At 40.9% G+C, this 20,145-nt stretch overlaps 1 protein-coding gene across 2 annotated transcripts; it reads right to left on the bottom strand.

Annotated features, from left to right (window-relative positions):
* Positions 1–4,206: 4,206 nt before the first annotated feature.
* Positions 4,207–19,892, bottom strand: LOC145450819 (solute carrier family 22 member 4-like). 2 transcript variants are annotated; one of them, XM_080329325.1, is made up of 10 exons: positions 19,689–19,892; positions 12,217–12,423; positions 10,964–11,064; positions 10,388–10,542; positions 9,074–9,242; positions 8,753–8,891; positions 7,383–7,507; positions 5,832–6,014; positions 4,855–4,996; positions 4,207–4,791 (listed from the first exon to the last, which is right to left on the bottom strand). In XM_080329325.1, exons 1-8 carry the CDS (start codon positions 19,863–19,865, stop codon positions 5,930–5,932), a joined length of 1,158 nt encoding a protein of 385 aa, XP_080185451.1. In that variant the 5' UTR covers positions 19,866–19,892; the 3' UTR covers positions 4,207–4,791; positions 4,855–4,996; positions 5,832–5,929. The 2 variants fall into 2 exon arrangements, with proteins under 2 accessions (XP_080185451.1, XP_080185450.1); XM_080329324.1 differs by lacking the exons at positions 4,207–4,791; positions 4,855–4,996 and having other exon boundaries at positions 5,846–7,507.
* Positions 19,893–20,145: the final 253 nt, after the last annotated feature.

The following is a 20,145-nucleotide window of genomic DNA, read 5'->3' as shown; positions in this document are numbered from 1 at the left end:
AAAAAAATTCACTGAAAATACTGCTCGAAGAACATTGCCCATGTAGTATTGGGAAGTCGCCTCCTCCAGGTCTCCGCAAGACACTCTTGTACGGCGAACGCTAAGTCACTATCTTCAGCAAGAACTTGTGGCATCATCCTGAAATCAAAATGCATATTCACAACCCAATTAACAGGCACATATGCTAACACGTATGCCCATATTGCGGACTGCTCACGTAAGTTTGTGGCTGAAATTTAACTCCTAGTATTCCCAGATCTAAATACCCTTAACCTGCATTATACTGTGGTTATACACTAATGCCGTGCGGAATAGGCCCGATATATTTTGTACATATAGCCTACGTACAATGTACATTCGTACAATTGTGCATTTGACGTGGCATGAAAGAAATTATAAACCAGTATCGTGGCAACTTCATAATGTGTCGTATTTTTGCCACACACTTGAGATACATCGGTCACACTATAGTAGCCAGGGTGAAATTTCAGCCAAAGTACGAGTACCGCAGTACGCGATAAATGTGAATTACAATATGATATTGCGGACTTAGCTATTATTCATTCATGTCGATGTAGCACACGAACTAATACAACGAATGCTTATTTGTCACTGAAGCTGAAACTATATGCGTAGGCGAATTTACTTGATCGAACCGGGGTAAATCGATAAAAACTGAACAATGCAACATTGCCTAAGCCTACCCAAGAAGCCTTAAAGACACGGACAACAATAAAGCGAGTGAAAACACGCATTTTCGGTGGATAATTCAACCCCAAAGAGAATATGTCCTACACGACCTACAGTTAGACACAGCAGAGAAGTTCTCAAGTGACCATACAATGATCAGTTCAGTGATTCGACTGAATTTTTAACAAGAATGCTGACTTGCCGCACCTCTGCCTGCTTAACCAGGTTTATGACCGACACAGACTTAAAACTTCAACAGTCAAGTTTTGTGGAAGCGGCTAGCACGGATTGAATCCCAAACTTCATATTTGTCTGACAAAAGGTGTAATCTCTAACAATTCTCCCCAAATGCAAATGCTTGGGGTGTATATTTTATGGTATGTGTGTATAGGGGTGTATTCGGCTTATTTCCACCAATAGCTTAGGTGTAAATGACAAATTTAGTACCCAGTAGGTGTGATGACTCAAAACACACCCTACGCTAGGGTGTGAATTGCGAAAACACACCATTTTCGTTTACAGTGTAGTGTCTTTCTATAGCAGTGGTCGGGAACCTTCTTCGCCCGAAGAGCCGTATTGGCCCTATTTTTTCCATTTTAACTCCCATACATGTAAATTAACTGTTACGTCACAATTTAAAATTCGTGACGTCATGGTATCAATGATTTGAACTATATATCTACATGGGATTCGTCGTCTACACCACATTTTCTCTTTTCGAACCTTAAGAAAATTAACATTTCCAACGGACGTAGATAACAGCAAAAAACTGAATCTACTATTTACACGCTTTTTACAGTTCACATGGTATTACTGATACCTTTGTAGCCTTGGAAGATAATGGTGAGGTTCTAAGCTTCATACAAAATTTGAGAATTTCGTCAGTTATAGGAGAACATATGTTCGTCGTGATGCCATCACAGCAATATATACCCACTGTAGGGCGTGATACATCAGGGACGTGGGGTCAGGGGTGGCAAGTGACGCAGTGCCTCACCTGTCGTCAGGATGAGTGAACAAAAATTGTGAAACCTTAAATTACTATTGGTATTTTCCATCGATGTTCACCAATGACTAGATTTTGTACATTCTTACACCCAAAATCACGCTATTTGGGTATATTTATTGTTCGAAAATAATGCGCGAGACGAGAGGTTTAGGGCACGGATGGGCCAAGCCTCGCCATTGACAGCGCAATTCATTGCAAATATCTTAAAATTTACAATAACTGATAATAATCGAATGTAACTGTCGCAGTGATTCCGAAAATCTAAATATTGATCGACTTCTCAATTCTCGAAGTATTCAGCGGTAGCATGACGTTGCGCTACACGCCTACATTTTATCGCCGATACTACGAAGCTATAGTTATCAATCAAGAACGTGGCTAGCTATGGCGTTGTTTGTAATTTGAGTTTGCAATTGTGAGTGCCACTTCCACGGCAGTTCATTTCTCACTGTAGATCATAGGAAGACAATGTGTATTTAAAACCTGCATTTTCATATACGCGTCACCATATGTCTGCTATTCTCTTTGATCAATCAACGTATCGTGCAATCCTAGAGTCGGGTACAACGAATTAGCGAGTGATATTGGTCGCCGGGGCGACAGCAACTCAAATTTGAGGATTTTGAAAGGGAGAGTACGAACCCCTAACCCGGAATACGACATTGTCGTTACCTCTCAAAGACGTGCTTTTACTACCACAAGATAATTATTCTGCTTGCCGTGATGAAAATTTACTAACAAGTTGCTGCAATATTGATCAATTCAGTACAAAAATAAAAATTTGGCAAAGAGCCATATCTTATACCCAAAAGAGTCATGTATGGTTTGCGAGCCATAGGTTCCCGACCACTGTTCTATAGATAGAACGGATAGAGCTGATAGCTGATCATCGCTTATAAATAAAACTTTAATAAGACTATAAATAAGACGTTATCAGTATAAGCGTTGAGAAGCTCCTATCAGAGGTCGTAATTGAAACATCAATGGTAGGATAAAGTTTCAGACACAAGCATAAATATGGTGTCGAATCCAGTATAGGTGAGATTTAGCTATAACCACTGTAAAACATCAAACGCTGTTGCATCATACGATCAAACGTGGTTTCACTGATCCGCACCAGCTTCTTATCAATATCAATAATCAGGGTTGTAATGACTCGAGTCATGACTCGACTCGAGTCCGACTCGAGTCACGTTTTTCAGATGACTCGACTTGACTCGAGTCATTTTATCAAAATATGGAAATGACTCGACTCGACTCGAGTCAATTTGTGTATTGACTCGACTTGGACTCGAGTCATTGCACATGACTCGAACCAAGTCATATGACTCGAGACTCAGAAGGCCAAGACCGACGTTTCAATGTAATTTCGAGGAATAGTTAGGTAATCACACTATTGGGATTTCGTCTATTGGTACTGGTACTTGAAAATGCGTCCTGAAACTGCTAAAAATGACGAAAATTAGAATATTATAAATGCGAACCATTCGATATCACAAAACAGAGTTGTATAGAGTGGATTTAATAAGCCTTTAACTAGAAACTGGGCAGTCAACACAATGACTTGGACTCGACTCGAGTCATAATACCATGACTCGGACTCGACCCTCTGCTCGTTGACTTGGACTCGGACTTGACTCGGTGGTGAATTGAAAACGACTCGACTTGACTCGAGTCAAAAATATAAAAGTGAGATTGACTTGTGACTCGGAGCCTTGTGACTTGGTTACAACCCTGTCAATAATCAATAATAGTCAGAATATATTTTCGTCTGAACAACACACACACAATGTTCACAATGCGATGTAATGAAAAGATATAGGAGGATGCCGAACGACCAGTTGCGTTTGCAGTAGCGGTCTCTTGAACAGGTATCCACCTCGGTGTCACGGCAGTAGCCTGATTCACAGTTCCTTTTTCGATGTTATAGTCTCCATTCCTTGTGAGTGCGCTCTTTCATCGGATCTTTTTCTGGGCTATTTTTGTCGTCGTAAGATCGGCGATGCGGGGGAAGAGGGGCCCAGAATAACCTCCTACCCAGAATCGACCAGGGCCGCCTGGGCGGTAGGCGCTTATCGCCACGACTACACTCTCCCCGCTAACTCCAATTTACCAATACTGATCTTAATCGAAAGCTATTGTTGCCCTGGTTCCGGGAATACAATTTGAAAGCTGGTCCGGGTAACGGAACCACCACGAAATAGCCATCAAAGTCTGAAAATCGACATTGTTCCGAATAATCACTCGATATAATTTCCATCACCATGGTCAATTGGTCACCGTGGTGCGGCGCTAAGATTGTTCGGAACAATCAGCCTTGATGCATATTTCGGAGCGGTTCCATTGCCATGCTCACATTTTAATTTGTGTTTTCGGAATCAGTGCGACATTCGATTAAGACCAGTTTCATTAAATTTGAGCTCTCTGGTCGCCAGCTATAGGACTAGAAATTACGCTGCTCTTAGCCGGCTGGGTGAACTGTGCACTGTGCAGCATCATTTTGCCGCCCCTGGTGCAGAGCCATAACCGCCAAGTGGCTGATACGCCACTGCGCCGATGACGTCATATCTGGTGATACGATTGTTAATATACAATGTTATCTCTAATTCTGTACTAGTTGCTGACGATTACCCGATTTTCAGCCGAATATACTCGGGTTTACTTCAATATGATTATGTTATGCAATTGTTTATTGAAGTTCTATACCTCCAAAAGTCCAACAGATACCTTAGAAAATCTCTCATCCATTACAATTACACACACTATTCTGATTACAACTACAACTACAACGACATATATATAATGTTTTCGATCGATTACAAATAACAATTACTTCAAACCTGGTTTTCGAAGGCGTATTCCAACCATACCGATGTTACGAGATCAAACACAATTTGAAAATGTAATGCTCATCAAATGAGCCATGGCAATTTCAATGACTATCATATCACAACTAGGTGGTATTTTTTCAGTTGAAATACACTCTCACATGATATACCGCGCACGATTAAATTGTATCTGTCACAACATTTTCCTCGCATGTTTTGACTTCCTTGTCCATGAATTTTTTTCTCAGATTCAGACCGTAGACCCTGGGAGTAGTTATAATGGAATCAAGTGACTGATTAAAGGATTTTCCCGATTTTGATATTTACCTCCTGTTCTTCAGCGCCATTTCTAAAAAGTCGGGCATTTCTCTGTTGTCTGTCTCCGGTATGAATAATAGGCACATAATTGCGGCTATGAGCGCGCACGTGCCCATAGTGATATAAGGAGCAGCATCACTTTCGCCCTTGCCTAAAAATGCTATAATGTTATCGTTCTGTAGATACATATGGAATGGTATGTTTGCTACGTTATAGATATCTCAAAATACACTCTTCGAGTTGGTGACTGGTGCCAAACCAGCGCTTCAGACCTATGGACATGCGTCGTTAGGAAGGATACCACGAACGCAATTGTACAACCGAAGTGGATTTATCGAAAAATGAAGCAAAAAGTATTGTTAAAATGAGGGTCAATGACATAAACTACAAATAATTGGAATCGCAATATCGAATGAATTTTAGAACGCATATGCCATATGCCATTTGAAGTCGTTTTGTCAATCAGCAGAATATATTTCATCATCATTTGAATATACAGTCAGGTCACTGCAGAAGTCGGGGTAAATTATTACTATTAAGACTTCACTGACTTCATTTGATCGGCGTAAACTATGTCCTATAAAAGTCTAGAACGAAAGTAGGCCGCACTAAAAGTTTTTTCACGATCAAACCATATTTTCGCAGTCACTTTTCAGAATGTCTGACTTGGATATTAGTACCCAACGCAGAGACCTTTGGATAGATATACAGACTTAGATCGCGCGAACAGCGAGGACATTTTTCTGTTGCAAGAAATTCAGCCAATATTACATATAGATATTCAACGATAGGTCTGGTGGCAACCCAAATTTATATCATTCGCGACGCATATACATTACGAACCCCTGTGGTCTGGAAACCACACATTAACGCCCGTTATCAAATTCGTTATTTCGGCGAGCAATATAATTATTAAATATAGCGAATAGATATACCACCGAAAGCATTGCCTAGCCAAAGAAACTCTTGCCCATGTAATAACTTACCAGCTAGCATCAGGAACGGCATCACAATACCGCCAACGCGTGCAGAAATGGAGGCAACCCCGATCGAAGTGCTGCGTACCAGCGTCGGCGATATTTCGCTAGTTATCAGATACATTACGCAGAACGCCGATTGTATAGTTGTCTTCGCCATTAGAACCAGTAAAGTGACCAGCCATGTGCTTACTGAAACAATAATGTTCCAGAATATTTTGAGGCAAGACTATATCGGACGAGCGACATCGAATCACAACTGATGCGAAACGAAAAGTAAAAATTTAGCACGAATCGAATCGAAACTTTTCCAGATATTAACCATTATCCGCTTCCGATTCGCAGTCAATCGAAATCCAAACTGTATCGCATAGTATAAGGACAGAACTGACGAATAACGAAATCATGAAATAAACATGAATTGTCAGTATAGGGATGGGCGAAATCGAATCGCCGCTGATTCGAATCATATGCCGAATATGTTGCTTGAATTCAATGTAATCACCACTTATCCATACTCATATTTATAGCTATATTCATAGCGAGAAAATAGTCAATAGAAACGTAAATCAACGATATTTTCACAGAGAGACGAATACACTTTAGGCATTAGGAACGGGAATTTGACCGAAGACAATGATTCCCTGAAAAACCTATGAGCATTTCACAGTCACTCGCCTCTTTTGAAAAATGGAGAGATGACGTATGATACGCCCGAGAGTAAATACAAGATAGCAGCTGATCTTACGCGACCGACGGTACGGGGTAGATAATATGATATCGCGATAACCGGAACCTCCGTCAAGCTAATAAGTAGTATGTTGATAATGCGATCACCGCTCAGAGAAGTTGGGTAAAGAGATATTGCATAAGACATCATACATGCAGCTGCCCTGAAATGAAAAGTAATTAATGAATGAGTTCAAATAAACAGGCGATGTTTGTTACGGATAGCATGTACGGATTATGGAACGATATCTGCATGCTGGTTTTAAAAGAAGGAAATCATGTTATACTTGACCTTGCCCGAATTACTTAGGAAATCATTTATTCGTGACACAACTGACGATTATGAGTTGAAATCTTGGAAAGATGAGGAATCGATCGATCTTTTTCTCCCGATCGTATAACGAAAGACAATACAGTCCGATTTTACTCCTTTCGTTTTGGGTTAAGGTTCGATATAAGTTGCAACTTATAGGTTGTTAATCTCTCCGTGTTCGTAATACTTATCTCGCTTGCAACATGACAGGCTTCTTGTGGGAGTCCGTTTTTGTGTGTTAACAATATTAAAGTCGAAGTACCGCAATCAAATTGACACGAGATTCGTATTGCAATGTTAATATTCTACGCGGGTTGATTAAATGTGTTCGTGGATAAGGACTTAGGACATATGGTTATCCCTCCGATGTGACAATGAACAGTGAACGCAGACGGTCATTGGTTCACGATATTTGTTACTTGGGTATGAGACTGTGGATATGACGGTGGATCATTGGATTACTACACACATATACGTTCCTTGCTTCAAAAATTACATGTATAATGCAGATCACGGACCATGAAACACATGTCCCAATATACCGCATCCTCATCGTCGGATTAAGGCACTGAAGAAAATACGATCGGTCTTCTCGCGTTACTGACCTTTCCGACTGGCATGCTGTTTCCTGTTCCTTGTTTATCTAAGTATATGGATTTGCGTTTTAGCATATATATCTATAAGGCGAATTTCAGTTATATATAGGGTTGCATTTAAAACAATATGCCATTGAATTTATTTTTCAAAAGCTGTATGATTATGGCATCATTATGTAAATACTTTTGAAAAAATATGTATGAGCCCACGGACGATTTGCAACCGCTATAGACGACGCATACAATATAGATTATGAAGCAGTGGTTCTCAACCGGGTGGAGGGGGTGGGGGGGGGGGCGTGAAAGCATCTGAAGGGGGGCGCGAAGAAGCGGATCACTGAAAAAACATTTTGCGCTTTGCGCGATTTACCTCCAATTCAAGCGTGTTTACTATATACAGACCGAATTTCATATTTTGGAATTCTCTCATCAACAGTCATAACTTCCCATGCCATCAAACAATCTGTTGGGGTTTCTAGCATCCCGGTTGGATTTTGTGATAAGACGATAAGGGGGGGGGGGGGGGGGGAGGGCGCGAAATTTTTCACTGTCATAAAGGGGGGCGTGTCTAAAAAAGGTTGAGAACCACTATTATAGAGTGTTTAGAACAGTGGTTTTTAGACGCGCCGTCCTTCATGATGGTGAAAAAATTTTGCGCCACCTTTATCGTCATATCACAAAATGCAACCAGAATGCTAGCAATCCCGACTGACAGTTTGATGGCATGGAATGTTTTAAATGTTGATGAGAGAATTCTCAAATATGAAATTCAGGCCATATACAGAGCAATAAGTATGAATTGCAGGTAAACTGCGCCTAGCGCGAAAAAATTTTCAGTTGACGGCAGCTTCGCACCCCCTTCAGATACTTTCACGCCCTACAGTTTGAGAACCACTGGTTCAGAATCGTCGTTGATTCAACAGTAATACCACGTAGATATAGATCATTGGTATGGAATGGATGTTCTCAAGATGATGAATTCCGACAGTAAAAATGCTGTTAACGATGTAGTCCCGGTTACAAATATTTTGGTTCGTTTTTGACATGGATTGGTCGGAAGCCTTTTTCGTCAAAGGAGGCATATTTACCCTATATTTTCGATTGACAATGTCAATCCACTGTGACGCCACTATCAAAGATCAATAACGTCACAGCTATAAGTATAATCAATGAAATTATGTTACAAAGGTCATGTTTTAAACATGTTTGTTTTCACTTGATTTTTGTTTTAAGTGCAACCCTAGTTTCATGTATGAAATCGAAGAAAATAATTCATACAAGATATAATTTACTTGATAACTCTGAAAGCGATCGTATATCAATTCTGCATCAATCACTTTGCCGTTTGCTTTTGCAATTTTCTTCATTAATAGAATCGATTGGTTTCTTCTTTTACCGACCATGCACCACCGCAGTGATTCCGGAAAATACCTTATTGGAAGGTCAATATCATTTCATCAAATTCCGCTCTACCGCAACTCCAAGGTGTGATATAAAGAAAGATTATGCGACCCTTCTCTTTGCAAATGAAGGTATATATAGAATGCAAATGTTAATACTGGAAATATAAAGGCACTATATAATGTAATATAAAAATAAATCTTGAGAAATACCAGATCAAAGGGAGGTAGAAGAAACCAGTGATGAAGCTAGCCCGAAGAAACCATCGCCAATTGGGAAGGAGGTACCCGATCAATGGTGACATGATGACCCCAATTGCGTACATTGCTGAAATGGTCACTGCTGTTTGAAGATTTCTTTTTGTGTTGATCAGTTCGGTCGCTGCGAAGGATAGGATCATCGATTACGGATTTTTATCACAATGACGGTATCGCAGTGGAGGCCACGATCAGGAACTTGCATAACATTGGTCAACACAGTCTTTGTTGACTTTGATCAGGCAATTGATTACGACTAACCTTTGAGCGCTGAATTCAAAAATGACTTCCGCTTCTCTGTATCACGTCAAGTTTTTGTGTTAGGCACCCCCCCCCCACATTGCCTCAAAACCCACATAATAGCACTACTTTTAATATGTTGTGTTTATTGTATAAAACGTTTCAGAAACTACAACCAGTCGAAAGTAAATCATTAGACTTCAAATATACATTTGCACTGCTTTACTTGGTTGATTTAAACTGATATTACTTGTACAGGACAAATAAAGTGCGAGTTTCAGGGTCCAAATTCACGCTAGTAACCCATAATTATGTAGGTTGTCTAGTTTGATACTCGAGCAAAGTCAGCTAACATATATAAGCTCCAATCGTCAATCATGTTAGATCAATAACTTGTGTTGATGGACTACTCCACATTCTGAATCATCTTCAATTTCAAAATCTACTTCATTAGACCTGCTATCCCTAAGATCTTCATCTTGATCCATATTATCGAGCATATAGCAGTTTAAAGTTACACTGGATAAGCTGAATGGGGCATTAGACCTATAGCTGATAGTAAATGTAATGTTTAATTTTCTTGCCATATCCTGCAGTTTGCATCAAACATGTGTGTGAAATATCCTCGGATGGTTGCATCCTCTAACCAAAAATGGGAGAAAGCATCGGCCTAGATCGATACCACTACCTTTATTCTTAATAATTCAATCGAACCCTTGGCTAGATAACTTATTATATGGTAAAAGTGTGGATTTTTATATGGAAAAGTAATATGGCTAAATTCGTGAACATTTGTATATTTTGGGCATATGTCGTAGAGCAAAAACTTGACGTGATGGAAGAAAACCAGTGGCATTTCTGGAATCAGCACGCCAAAATTAGCCTAAATCGAGTGCAAAATCGAAATCAACAATTTTTTTGTTCAAAATTGTTGCCCGGTGTAATGTATATAATTCTAATTGGAAATAGACCAAGCCTTCATCAGAAGATGTGAACATTATGCGATGACATGTTACTCTATAAACGAACCCAAAACAAAGGCAGTCGCGTAAATTGTCACTGAACAGAGGCCGATCAGTAATGATAGCACCAAGTAGAATTTGTAATTCCACGATATCGATAATAATCCCGCGAATATGAAATGACCAAACTTTGAAGCCAAGAACACTGGTCTCCGTCCAAATCTGCAGAGCAGAATATAATATATTAATTTACATAACCAAATTCATTACCTGCATTAAATGCAACCCTAGTAGCATAAACGGACGAAGTCGGGCTTCATGCGATAGCCGATAGCCGGCCTACTACACACTCTCATTTCGAATTATGAACTTGGAACGAACAATTGGAATCAACAACATCACCGTGTCTGTTGTGCGTCAATCTAAACTTGGTGTAAATTAATCGCCGTGGTGGATAATAAAAACGACGGGGATTCGGTAGATGTGATGTAAGCCGGAGTCAATCAAGCAATCAACCAATCAATCGATCAATCAATCAATTATTCAATTAATTAACACCCAATAACAACGACAACCGACCCGCCAACTCTAGAATGAGTTCGACTCCGGTGATCTTTCCTCGTAATGCGAAAACACCACTTACCTGTCAGAAAAGTAACCGGAAAATGTAGCCATGCCCATTCCAACCATGAAAAACGTAACTGCAAGAGCAGCCTTCCATGATTCCGCACATGCCATATTGAACTAAAAGGGTGCAATGAATGTACTACTCTTACAAATATGGAGACCGGAGAGGGAGACAGTCAATATTACATCCAAAATTGGATAAATTGCTTCGTGACAAAGAAATTAAAACTAATCAGTACTCATTTTGCGGGAATCCCTTCTGTGCCCATTCAGAAGGTCGCGTGTTTACACTATAGACTCCATGTTTAGAACGGGCATTCAATTACATGTACTGTTATGCATTTCGGGTACATCTATTCGAAATTACATACATGTAACAATTGTAACATGCTGATTGGTGATATGACTGTTCGGTTCAGGTGTTCATATACAAAGTTCTTTTGAATTCTCTATAGGTGCTGACGATTACCTGTCACGCGGGTCAGCCGAACGCAGTTATTCGGGTTTATTTCAGTATGGATATTATACAATTGTATACGTCTATTTTGATATGTATAATGTCTTTGTGACTATGTCATAGTTGTAACATAGTTGTCGGCAAAGTCGTCATCGTTGCAACATAGCCGAGATGTTCTAAATAGATGTAAGATATCACTGTATTTACAAGTGATGACTGTTTTTCGCCGAAAAAAGCTTCTGCGCTTATGGAGACTTTTAGGAGCACAGAACGTGTAAATTTTAATATGCATGCTGATAATTTTCACAAGAATCCAAAGAATCCATAAGAATAGAATATGAAAACACTGCGTGTCCCGAACTCCCGATTGCTCCCCAAGAGTCCCAGATCGAAAATGTTTGGATTTTATATATTTTCATTATGCATATATAATTAAAATTTATAGGGAACTATCTTTGAGAGTCCGATAGCACAAGGCCGTTAAAGAGATATGTCACGGATGGTTTGATTGCCTGCCAACAGATTCTGTCAAAAAATTGGTAAGCAGCGAGAGCTATGCGAACGGAGACAATTCGCGACTATAGGGTAAATTGGCCGATGGCGTCACAAAGCTGAAACTTCAAACATTCCATGTTCTGGTATCTTGATGACGAGACGATGTCACAGATTTCCCGTTTCAATATCACTCATACAATTGGTGCAAATCCATTCAACCGCTAATTTCCACTTGACAAAACCGTAGATTTCAAAAATATTTTCCATTTAAAAACCGTCCGTGCTGTTTCAGTTTGCTGAATATGTCTACATCCTACCTCTGCAGTAGCCGAGTTATAATCATTGAAATAATATCCATGTTGACATGGCATCAAGTCAGAATGATTGTGGATGTTCATGGACTGGAGGTCGTTGCTGATGTTTTCAAGTCTGTACATTTGGCAGCGACTTCTTCTCATTACGCCATACGAATCGACTTCCCATGGTATTGAAAGATTGAGTAGTTTTTCGTAGTCGTAGGAATTCTGGAAAATAACTAATTGAGCGACATGCCAAGGTATTAGCTTTAGAAGTGCTCCCTATGCTATAGTATGCTCCACATATAGTATCCGTATAGGAGTAGTCGGAGCATGGAGCCAATGCCGTGCCTTTTTAACGGAGCTGGAGCTAGATCCGGAGCTATATGTGGAGTTCTTATAGTCCAGCAACAGCTGGATCCAGTTGTTTGAACGATATGTTCGGCTCCAACGTATATCAAAATGTGCTAAGATACTATTTACTGGATCGTCACAATTTAACAGCAACCCATCACGAAATTAAGAATTGGTGCTAATTTACCAAGTTACTAGGGTTTTTGGCAGCAGAGTAATGACAATTTCATAGCTGCATAAGATTTGTTTGACAAACTATGCACTCTTCCGCTATGTCGATGTAACTAATCATGGATCCCAAACGCATTTCCACGCAGATCGTGTTGCACGCGTGAGAATAGTTCTACTGGCAGCCACCCGCAGTTCAATAATATTGTCCCAAGCTTCCAACAAACTGGGATGATAACCTCTGCGGCCGGAAAATGTGCTTCTCAATTCTCAAATTCGTCGCCTATAACAACGTTGTGCAACAAGCCTTTCAACGGTATTGCAGGCACGCTATCTGACAATGACATGTGGATGGCTAGTTGGTAATTCGATTCGTAAACGACAGACAGACATTTGTTGCTTCGTCTAACATAAAAATTTGACTGGAGGTGACGATATGGCTTATGAAGGCCTTGTTACTCGTCAACTCCATGGTAGTGAAGTAATCGAGTGTATTCATTTAAATAAATATAACAGTAGACAGTCTGCAACATAGAAGAAAATAATAATCACGTGACGTGAATATTACTTCCAAATGTGTTCATTTCTCGCTTGTGATTAGGGAGACGATGAGGATTTGCATTATCACACAGGCGCCGCCATGTCTGCTCTTCTCTGCGATGAATCAACGTATTGTACATCTCATCCGCGCCAGCGGTGTCTTACAAAAAGTCTATAGATGGGCCGTGCTATAAGTCGGCAGTTACGGAAAAGAAGAAGAATATCGGCCTGGTGTAAATGACCATAGTAGTCGACGAACACCATGAATACCCCAAAAACAAACAAAAAAACGTATTGTACAAAACTCAATACCACCTTCAAAGCACGCTATATGTCAGGAAAAGCGAATTAGCGGGGGATATTGATTGTCTGCAACAATATTGATTTGTCAAATGTATGAACTTCACATCGAGCCCGATTAAGATTATATTGATTGTTTTAGCGCGTAATTTCAAAACTTGAAGAAATCTCTCGCGGCACCCTTGCTAGACGTGAATGACACGTTAGTGTGCCGCGGCACACCGGTTGAGAACCACTGCACTAGAGCATAATTACCAGAAGAAAAAAGCGTCGCCTTGGAAAGAGTCTCACGGAAGCGTGTTATAAATTGCTGAATTGCAATCGAGCTAATAAATGCTGGAGATGTATGGACATAGTTTCGAATTGGAACCTCAACCAACCCCACCCACGCCAATGCAACGACGTGCGATTACAACAGCCACAGTTCTAATATTGATGAAACCCTATTCCCTGCTGACAATGATGGTCATGACGGACATGTCAAGGATCATTTGAGTCGCGTGTGTGTATAGCACCCGCGGAATCCCTGGCATCGGCTCAGTGAACCACTGGGGTTCGTTTGAAACCCGGTTGAGAACCACTAGTTTACACTGTATCCCGTGATTAGATTCCAATTGCAACATCATTATCAGACTACATTTTAGTGCATTAAAATATTTTAATGCCGTACCAACTATATTTTGAAGGTTTATCTTGGTTCCTCCTGGCCATCTCATCCGCGTAAAAGGCGTCATAAAAGAGTGAGAAATGGGGCGTGCCACAAGTCGGCAGAAACCAGGGCTTCGGAGCAGCCGTAAATTTGCATTGCTCCAGCTCCGGAGCTTTCTTCTATCATGGAATAGCTCCGGCTCCAGCTCCGGAGCCGCATTTTTACCACTGCTCCGGCTCCAGCTCCGGCTCCGGCTCTAAAAACTATTGAAGGTGTCTGTCTATCTATATCAGGAGTGGGCAACCCGCGGCCTATGGGCCCAATCTAGTTGCACTAGAACGCACATTACTTCATGCCATTGCTGTGTACAGCATTACAATTCTGATGCGGCGTTTTAACACTGGCCCTGTAATCCTTAACATTAAGCCATACAGCTCAATTCAATCTATAAATTTGCGATTATTATTCAACTGTAACTGTAGTAAGAGCAATGTGGGCGGATATCACGACCTGATCAATAGAAATTCGATTTGTACCAAATGGCCAATGGTTTGACGTTCAGTATTGGTGCACTCGTTACCAGTCCATCCGGTGTCGATCAAGTTTATCAAGTTTACCGTTTTAACGCATCGAATCATCGAATTAAACACTGTGCTATGCACATTGCGCCATACCCATAACGAATGAAACTATGCAGTATGCACTTTTCACATCTCCAAGTCACAGTGCGTGATAATCCAGGAATACAAGAGTATCAAGCATTCATCAAGATTGAATTTACAAAACAGATGATTACAAATTGGAAATCGCGTATCAAATCAGTAATTTGTCTGTAACATAAAATACCATGGGGTCCTGACATCGCATTGAGTAGCTCGCACCGCAACAATTGTTTGCTGAGTGTAACGGCATTTTGGGCTACTTTTATGTCATCCCCAATTTACGCTCGAAAATCCTCATTGGAGTGAATGACGATCATGCGCAGTAGTGAATTCCAATTCGCATGCATAATTGCATACAACACTGTCCAATTTCGCGTCCCGATTAAAGAACTATCACGAAAGAACGAGTATTTGCTCATCCGATTCATAGCAACGATGAGATGGAATTTATTGGCTTGTGCTCAATGTGTGCAACGATATTATTTTTATCCTCTCTCCCATGTCGCGTAATACATAGTGATCATTATTTTCGAACCGTACAATTGGCCAACAAGGTTGTGCTGATGATGAAATTGTGGGTATGCCGAATACCCACAATATTCACAGGCATACTTAGCATACCGAGGTTCGGTATACTCATGTATGAAAATTGAGCATTGAACATATGACTGCACTGCTGTAAAATCCCATGGAACATGGTTAGTTGGAAAGTCCTGCTGTTGAATTATGTGAACTCAGCAGATATGATCGTTGCATCTTATGAAATACGTCGGAGCCGGAGCTACCACTCAAATAACTGGCTCCAGCTCCGGCTCCGGCTGAATTTTATGTAGAGCTCCGGCTCCGGCTCCAGCTCCGGTAAAAATGCACGGCTCCGGGGCTCCGGCTCCGGCTCCAAAGCCCTGGCAGAAACGGAATCAAAATATCGCAAATGGCCTGGTGTAAATCACCATTGTAGTCGACAGACACCATGAATACCACAAACAACAACAACTACGTATAAGTGTTTGGCGATACTGGAATAGCAGGCTGAGCATGAAGTTATATCAATGAGCAAGAGTTAATTTATGATAAAAATATCGGCAATGAGCTGAAGCTTGAGTAACTTAACATTTACGGCTACTCCGAAGCCCTGGTGCCCACGAGTTATTGTGAATTACACTGTTGCAGTGACGTGCGGTGAGGTTCATGACTGGAGAGGCACTGACCCCCCCCCCCCTCCCCACACACACACACGCGCGTAAATTATCTAATAAATATACACGAATATGTGAATGAAAACATAAGCAAGAGAAACGGGTAGGCGAAAGCGTTTTCTTTGCACCCTGTTAGCTGCAATTATACATTCTACAATACATATTTAAATTATTTCCTTTTGTGAAATATTCAGTTATATACAGATTGCTCAACGAAAAGGATGAAACGAAAAGCACAATAATATTTTCTTTGAGATCCTAATTTCGGTTTTATGTTCGCTATTGCCGTTGCTCGTCCAATCTCCACTTCACCACATGGAAATGAACAGTGTAATGTCACACACTAACATAGAACTTGGTTTAAGTCTTTAAGACATCATTCAGACTGTGGCAAATCAGACTTAGATTGATGATTTTGGTTGACAGAGAAAGAGTCTTTATTTTCATCCAACCAAAATACATACAGACGGCAATGATGGCGGTACAGAAAATATGCATGCACTGCACAATCGCACATACACAGTATTCGGTATTAGATAGTAATGATCGATACGACCTTGAGGGTCAACTATAGTCTGATCACTGGGGAACGGGGATGCAGATTTCCGTGGATTAAAATTCGCAAATATGTAAGACCTACAAGGTTAGCTGATGAAGTTTGCGACCTGTTTCTTATCACATCAGCCATCTTCACACGCATGTTATTTAGGCTACTCGTCTCCATATGTTCCAAGCGGTGTCTTAGAAAAGCCTAGAAGCGGGAAGTACTACAAGTCGGCAAATACAAATATGAAATCATAACACGAATAGCGACCTGGTGTAAATGACTATTGCAGTCGAAAACACTATAACGACCACAAACAACGAAAGCGCAGGCTATGTAAGAATAGCTATCACATACCATAATTTACGGTTATAGGTAGGCCTATATGGGTGGAAAATACATATCAGCTACATCAGTAAGGGAATACATTTGCTCCGCATTACGTATCGGCCGTTGATACTATACAATTCCTACAAGACTGTTGGACGTTGGTTTCCGAAATCAATAGCGCGTTCACTGCGCTGTGATCGTCCCATTGTTAGCGAATAGTGCATGAGGCAGAGTCGTTTGTGCCTCACCTGGCCATTGTTTATCTGCGATGGCATTGTCTGTAATAAAGCCGAATCTAACATTCCTTGGCGATTTTGAGGGGGTTCTGGTGCTCTGACACTGTTAATATTTCGATTTTTAGAATCAGTGTGACAATAGCGTTTGATTGATACCAGTTATCGATGGAAAATATCAATAATCATCGAGGGTTTTCACAATTTTCTCTTCCTCACCCCGACGACAGGTGAGGCACTGTCTCACTTGCCTCATTTGACCGCACGTCACTGCACTGTTGTACGTCTGAGTCAAACTTGCTGGCTTGTTGATAACTACAATTATAGTTTCCATCCTAACTAATACATTTGGTTGTCTGTCTGTGCCTCTAAATTAGGAAATGGTTCGCTTAGACCAGTAGTTCCCAAACGGTGGGGAATTCCCCACCGGTGGGGAATTCAATGGTTTTTGGTGGGGAATAGACGCATTTGTTCAAAATTATATACAGGGCCGTCTACATATTCACGGAGACACATGCGCAATTACCGTTACCAGTTAACTGCTCTGGAATGTATGTATCGAAAATTATATTGCGTGTTGTTCACAATCCCTCATTTTTTACTCTGGATGGCCAATCATGGCGTCACAAACGCATCCAGCACGACTAGTTTGACGTGAAATAATTCGCTTTCGCGAAATTTTGAGCGTTACTGGTATTGGTTCACAATACGTTTTATGTTGCAGTCACAGGCGATTGTACTGGAGAGGTTGTGTAGTCTGTGATGACATAAGTGTTGGGTAGTAGGGAACAGGGCCGTAACGGCCGCACCCCAACCCCCCCAAGTGGGGGGCGAGCTCGAAGGGGCCCAAAATTATTTCGTGTATTATAATAAATTATAGTTTTTTTTTAATTTAAGCACTTTTTTCAAAATATTTTCGTGCTGGTTGCGCGATTTAATTACCCTTCCCCCACGAAAATCCGTGGATTTTATAGAAATGGAGACTTCGGCGCCGGCCATTACTGCGCCTTGACGCACCAAGACCTATGAAGTTATAGGCCACGTAACATACGACTCCGAGAAGTGTGCCAGAACAATCAGTAGCGAGAATAGCTTGGCCGAGAACCGAGAAGGAATGCCCTTGTGGTGACAGAAAACTTCGATATATACAATATACAACATCCATATATGTCTACTTCTCGCCCAGCTCGACCGCGCAAGCGGTGTCTTACACGAGGCCTAGAGGTGGGCCGTGCTATAAATCGGAAGTTACGGAAAATAATGAAGAATATCTGTCTGGTGTAAATGACCATAGTAGTCGAGAAACACCATGAATACCACAAAAACCAGAACCGAAAAAAATATATGATCAATTGTCGTCCATAGGTGGCTAAATGGCTGGCGCCGAATGTTCCTGTCCTGGCGATTTGAACCCTACAGGACAAATTATTTGCCAGTAAAGCAAGACCAATTTGAAATCGTGTGTGCCTTTTAGTTATGGCGATATTCCATATCTTTTGAAATAGCAGATATAGGAGGTCACGAAATAGCATAATGTAACGAAGTCAATATACGGACGGGTCCGCCCTAAGATGTTTATTAGGCTACTTATTTAGGGGTCTTACCTTTTCCGAAACACCTCACTCAGCTCTACCGGTAAATCTGATTACGTGAGCAGAGGGGAGATAAAAAAATTGATAGCAAAATATATGCAAATCCCGATCATATTGACCGATTCAAACATGAATTATATAATTTTTTCGCGCTTCGCGTGTTTAGTCGAGATAAGGTGACGCTCGAAACAGTAAACCCAATGTAGCTGATAAGTAACGGGGGGAAAGCGTACAGGCTCAGGGGGCTGAGGGGGTTCTGGGGGCGTGCCCCTCAGAAGTTGGGTTTATCACCCTGTGGGGGGGGGGGCAAGACCAACGTTTTTTTTTGGGGGGGGGCTGACGAAGTGCTGTTACGGTCCTGGTGGGGAATGAAGGCTCGGAATATATCGGAAGTGGGGAATGAAGACAAAAAGGTTGGGAACCACTGGCCTAGACAGACATGGGCAAGCAGTAATCCGTGGCATTACTCCGATCCTAGCCTGTTGTAATGCTCTGATCCTTTCATCAGTACATTACGCGCGTTACGATATATGAAACATCAGTCACATCTGTGGGAAATCAGAATTCTTGAATATGCATATGATTTGACCGCAAACTTTGCTTTTGCGCTAACGATGTTATCGTTAGAACCTTTGCAGGAATCCAACTATAGTACCAAAAGTTTCTTCATGACAGTTTGTCTCGTTAGGAAACTATACAGGGATTTAAGATAGCAATCTGAAGACGCGAGGCTACACTGACAACTCAATACTGTTTGTCTCGATAAGCATAATATAAGGTTCGATTACTAATGCTGTCAGGATCGTAAATCCATCTGCGCTCATACCAAGGTGAAACGAATCATGTCGTACAGTCCCAAGTTTTCCATCTTCAATCCAGCCATCGTGCAAAGTCAAGCTTTACTTCAAGCCAGCTTAATCATTACCTTGGAAACGTTCATCCATGTGGGAAGTTCGCAGTGAAATTCAGACTCATACTGCGTGAATGCGAACATCAGATCAAGAATGGGATTTGTTAATACCGACAGAAACACCATCGCCAGTACTTCTTTTTGGTATCTCCCAAACGAGCCTTCAGCATGTAGCACTTCTTCAAAATCCATTTCCGTCTAGTAATAATCAGCACTGCGCAATATCATCATCATCATCATCATCGGTTTATTAGCAATTTTATCAGTTCAATACACCACAAAAAATGCGATACAATGAAAAGACAGGAAGATGTCGAACTCCTGCAACACAATTATAGATGGACTATATTGCTTGCATGCGTTATTGAGTAGAAATTCGTATTACTTGGACTTGAATTATACTAGCGACTGCTTCGATCAGTGCTTTTGTAGAAGCATATAGAGAGCGCGAGAAAAAGAAGCAATGAAGAAA

The sequence above is a fragment of the Botryllus schlosseri genome, chromosome 11 (assembly GCF_051294905.1).
Source record: "Botryllus schlosseri isolate E-star chromosome 11, Bs_hap1, whole genome shotgun sequence".
NCBI classification, from domain to species: domain Eukaryota; kingdom Metazoa; phylum Chordata; class Ascidiacea; order Stolidobranchia; family Styelidae; genus Botryllus; species Botryllus schlosseri.
The sequence above is the reverse complement of the archived record's forward strand: the minus strand, read 5'-3'. Positions and strand labels throughout refer to the sequence as shown.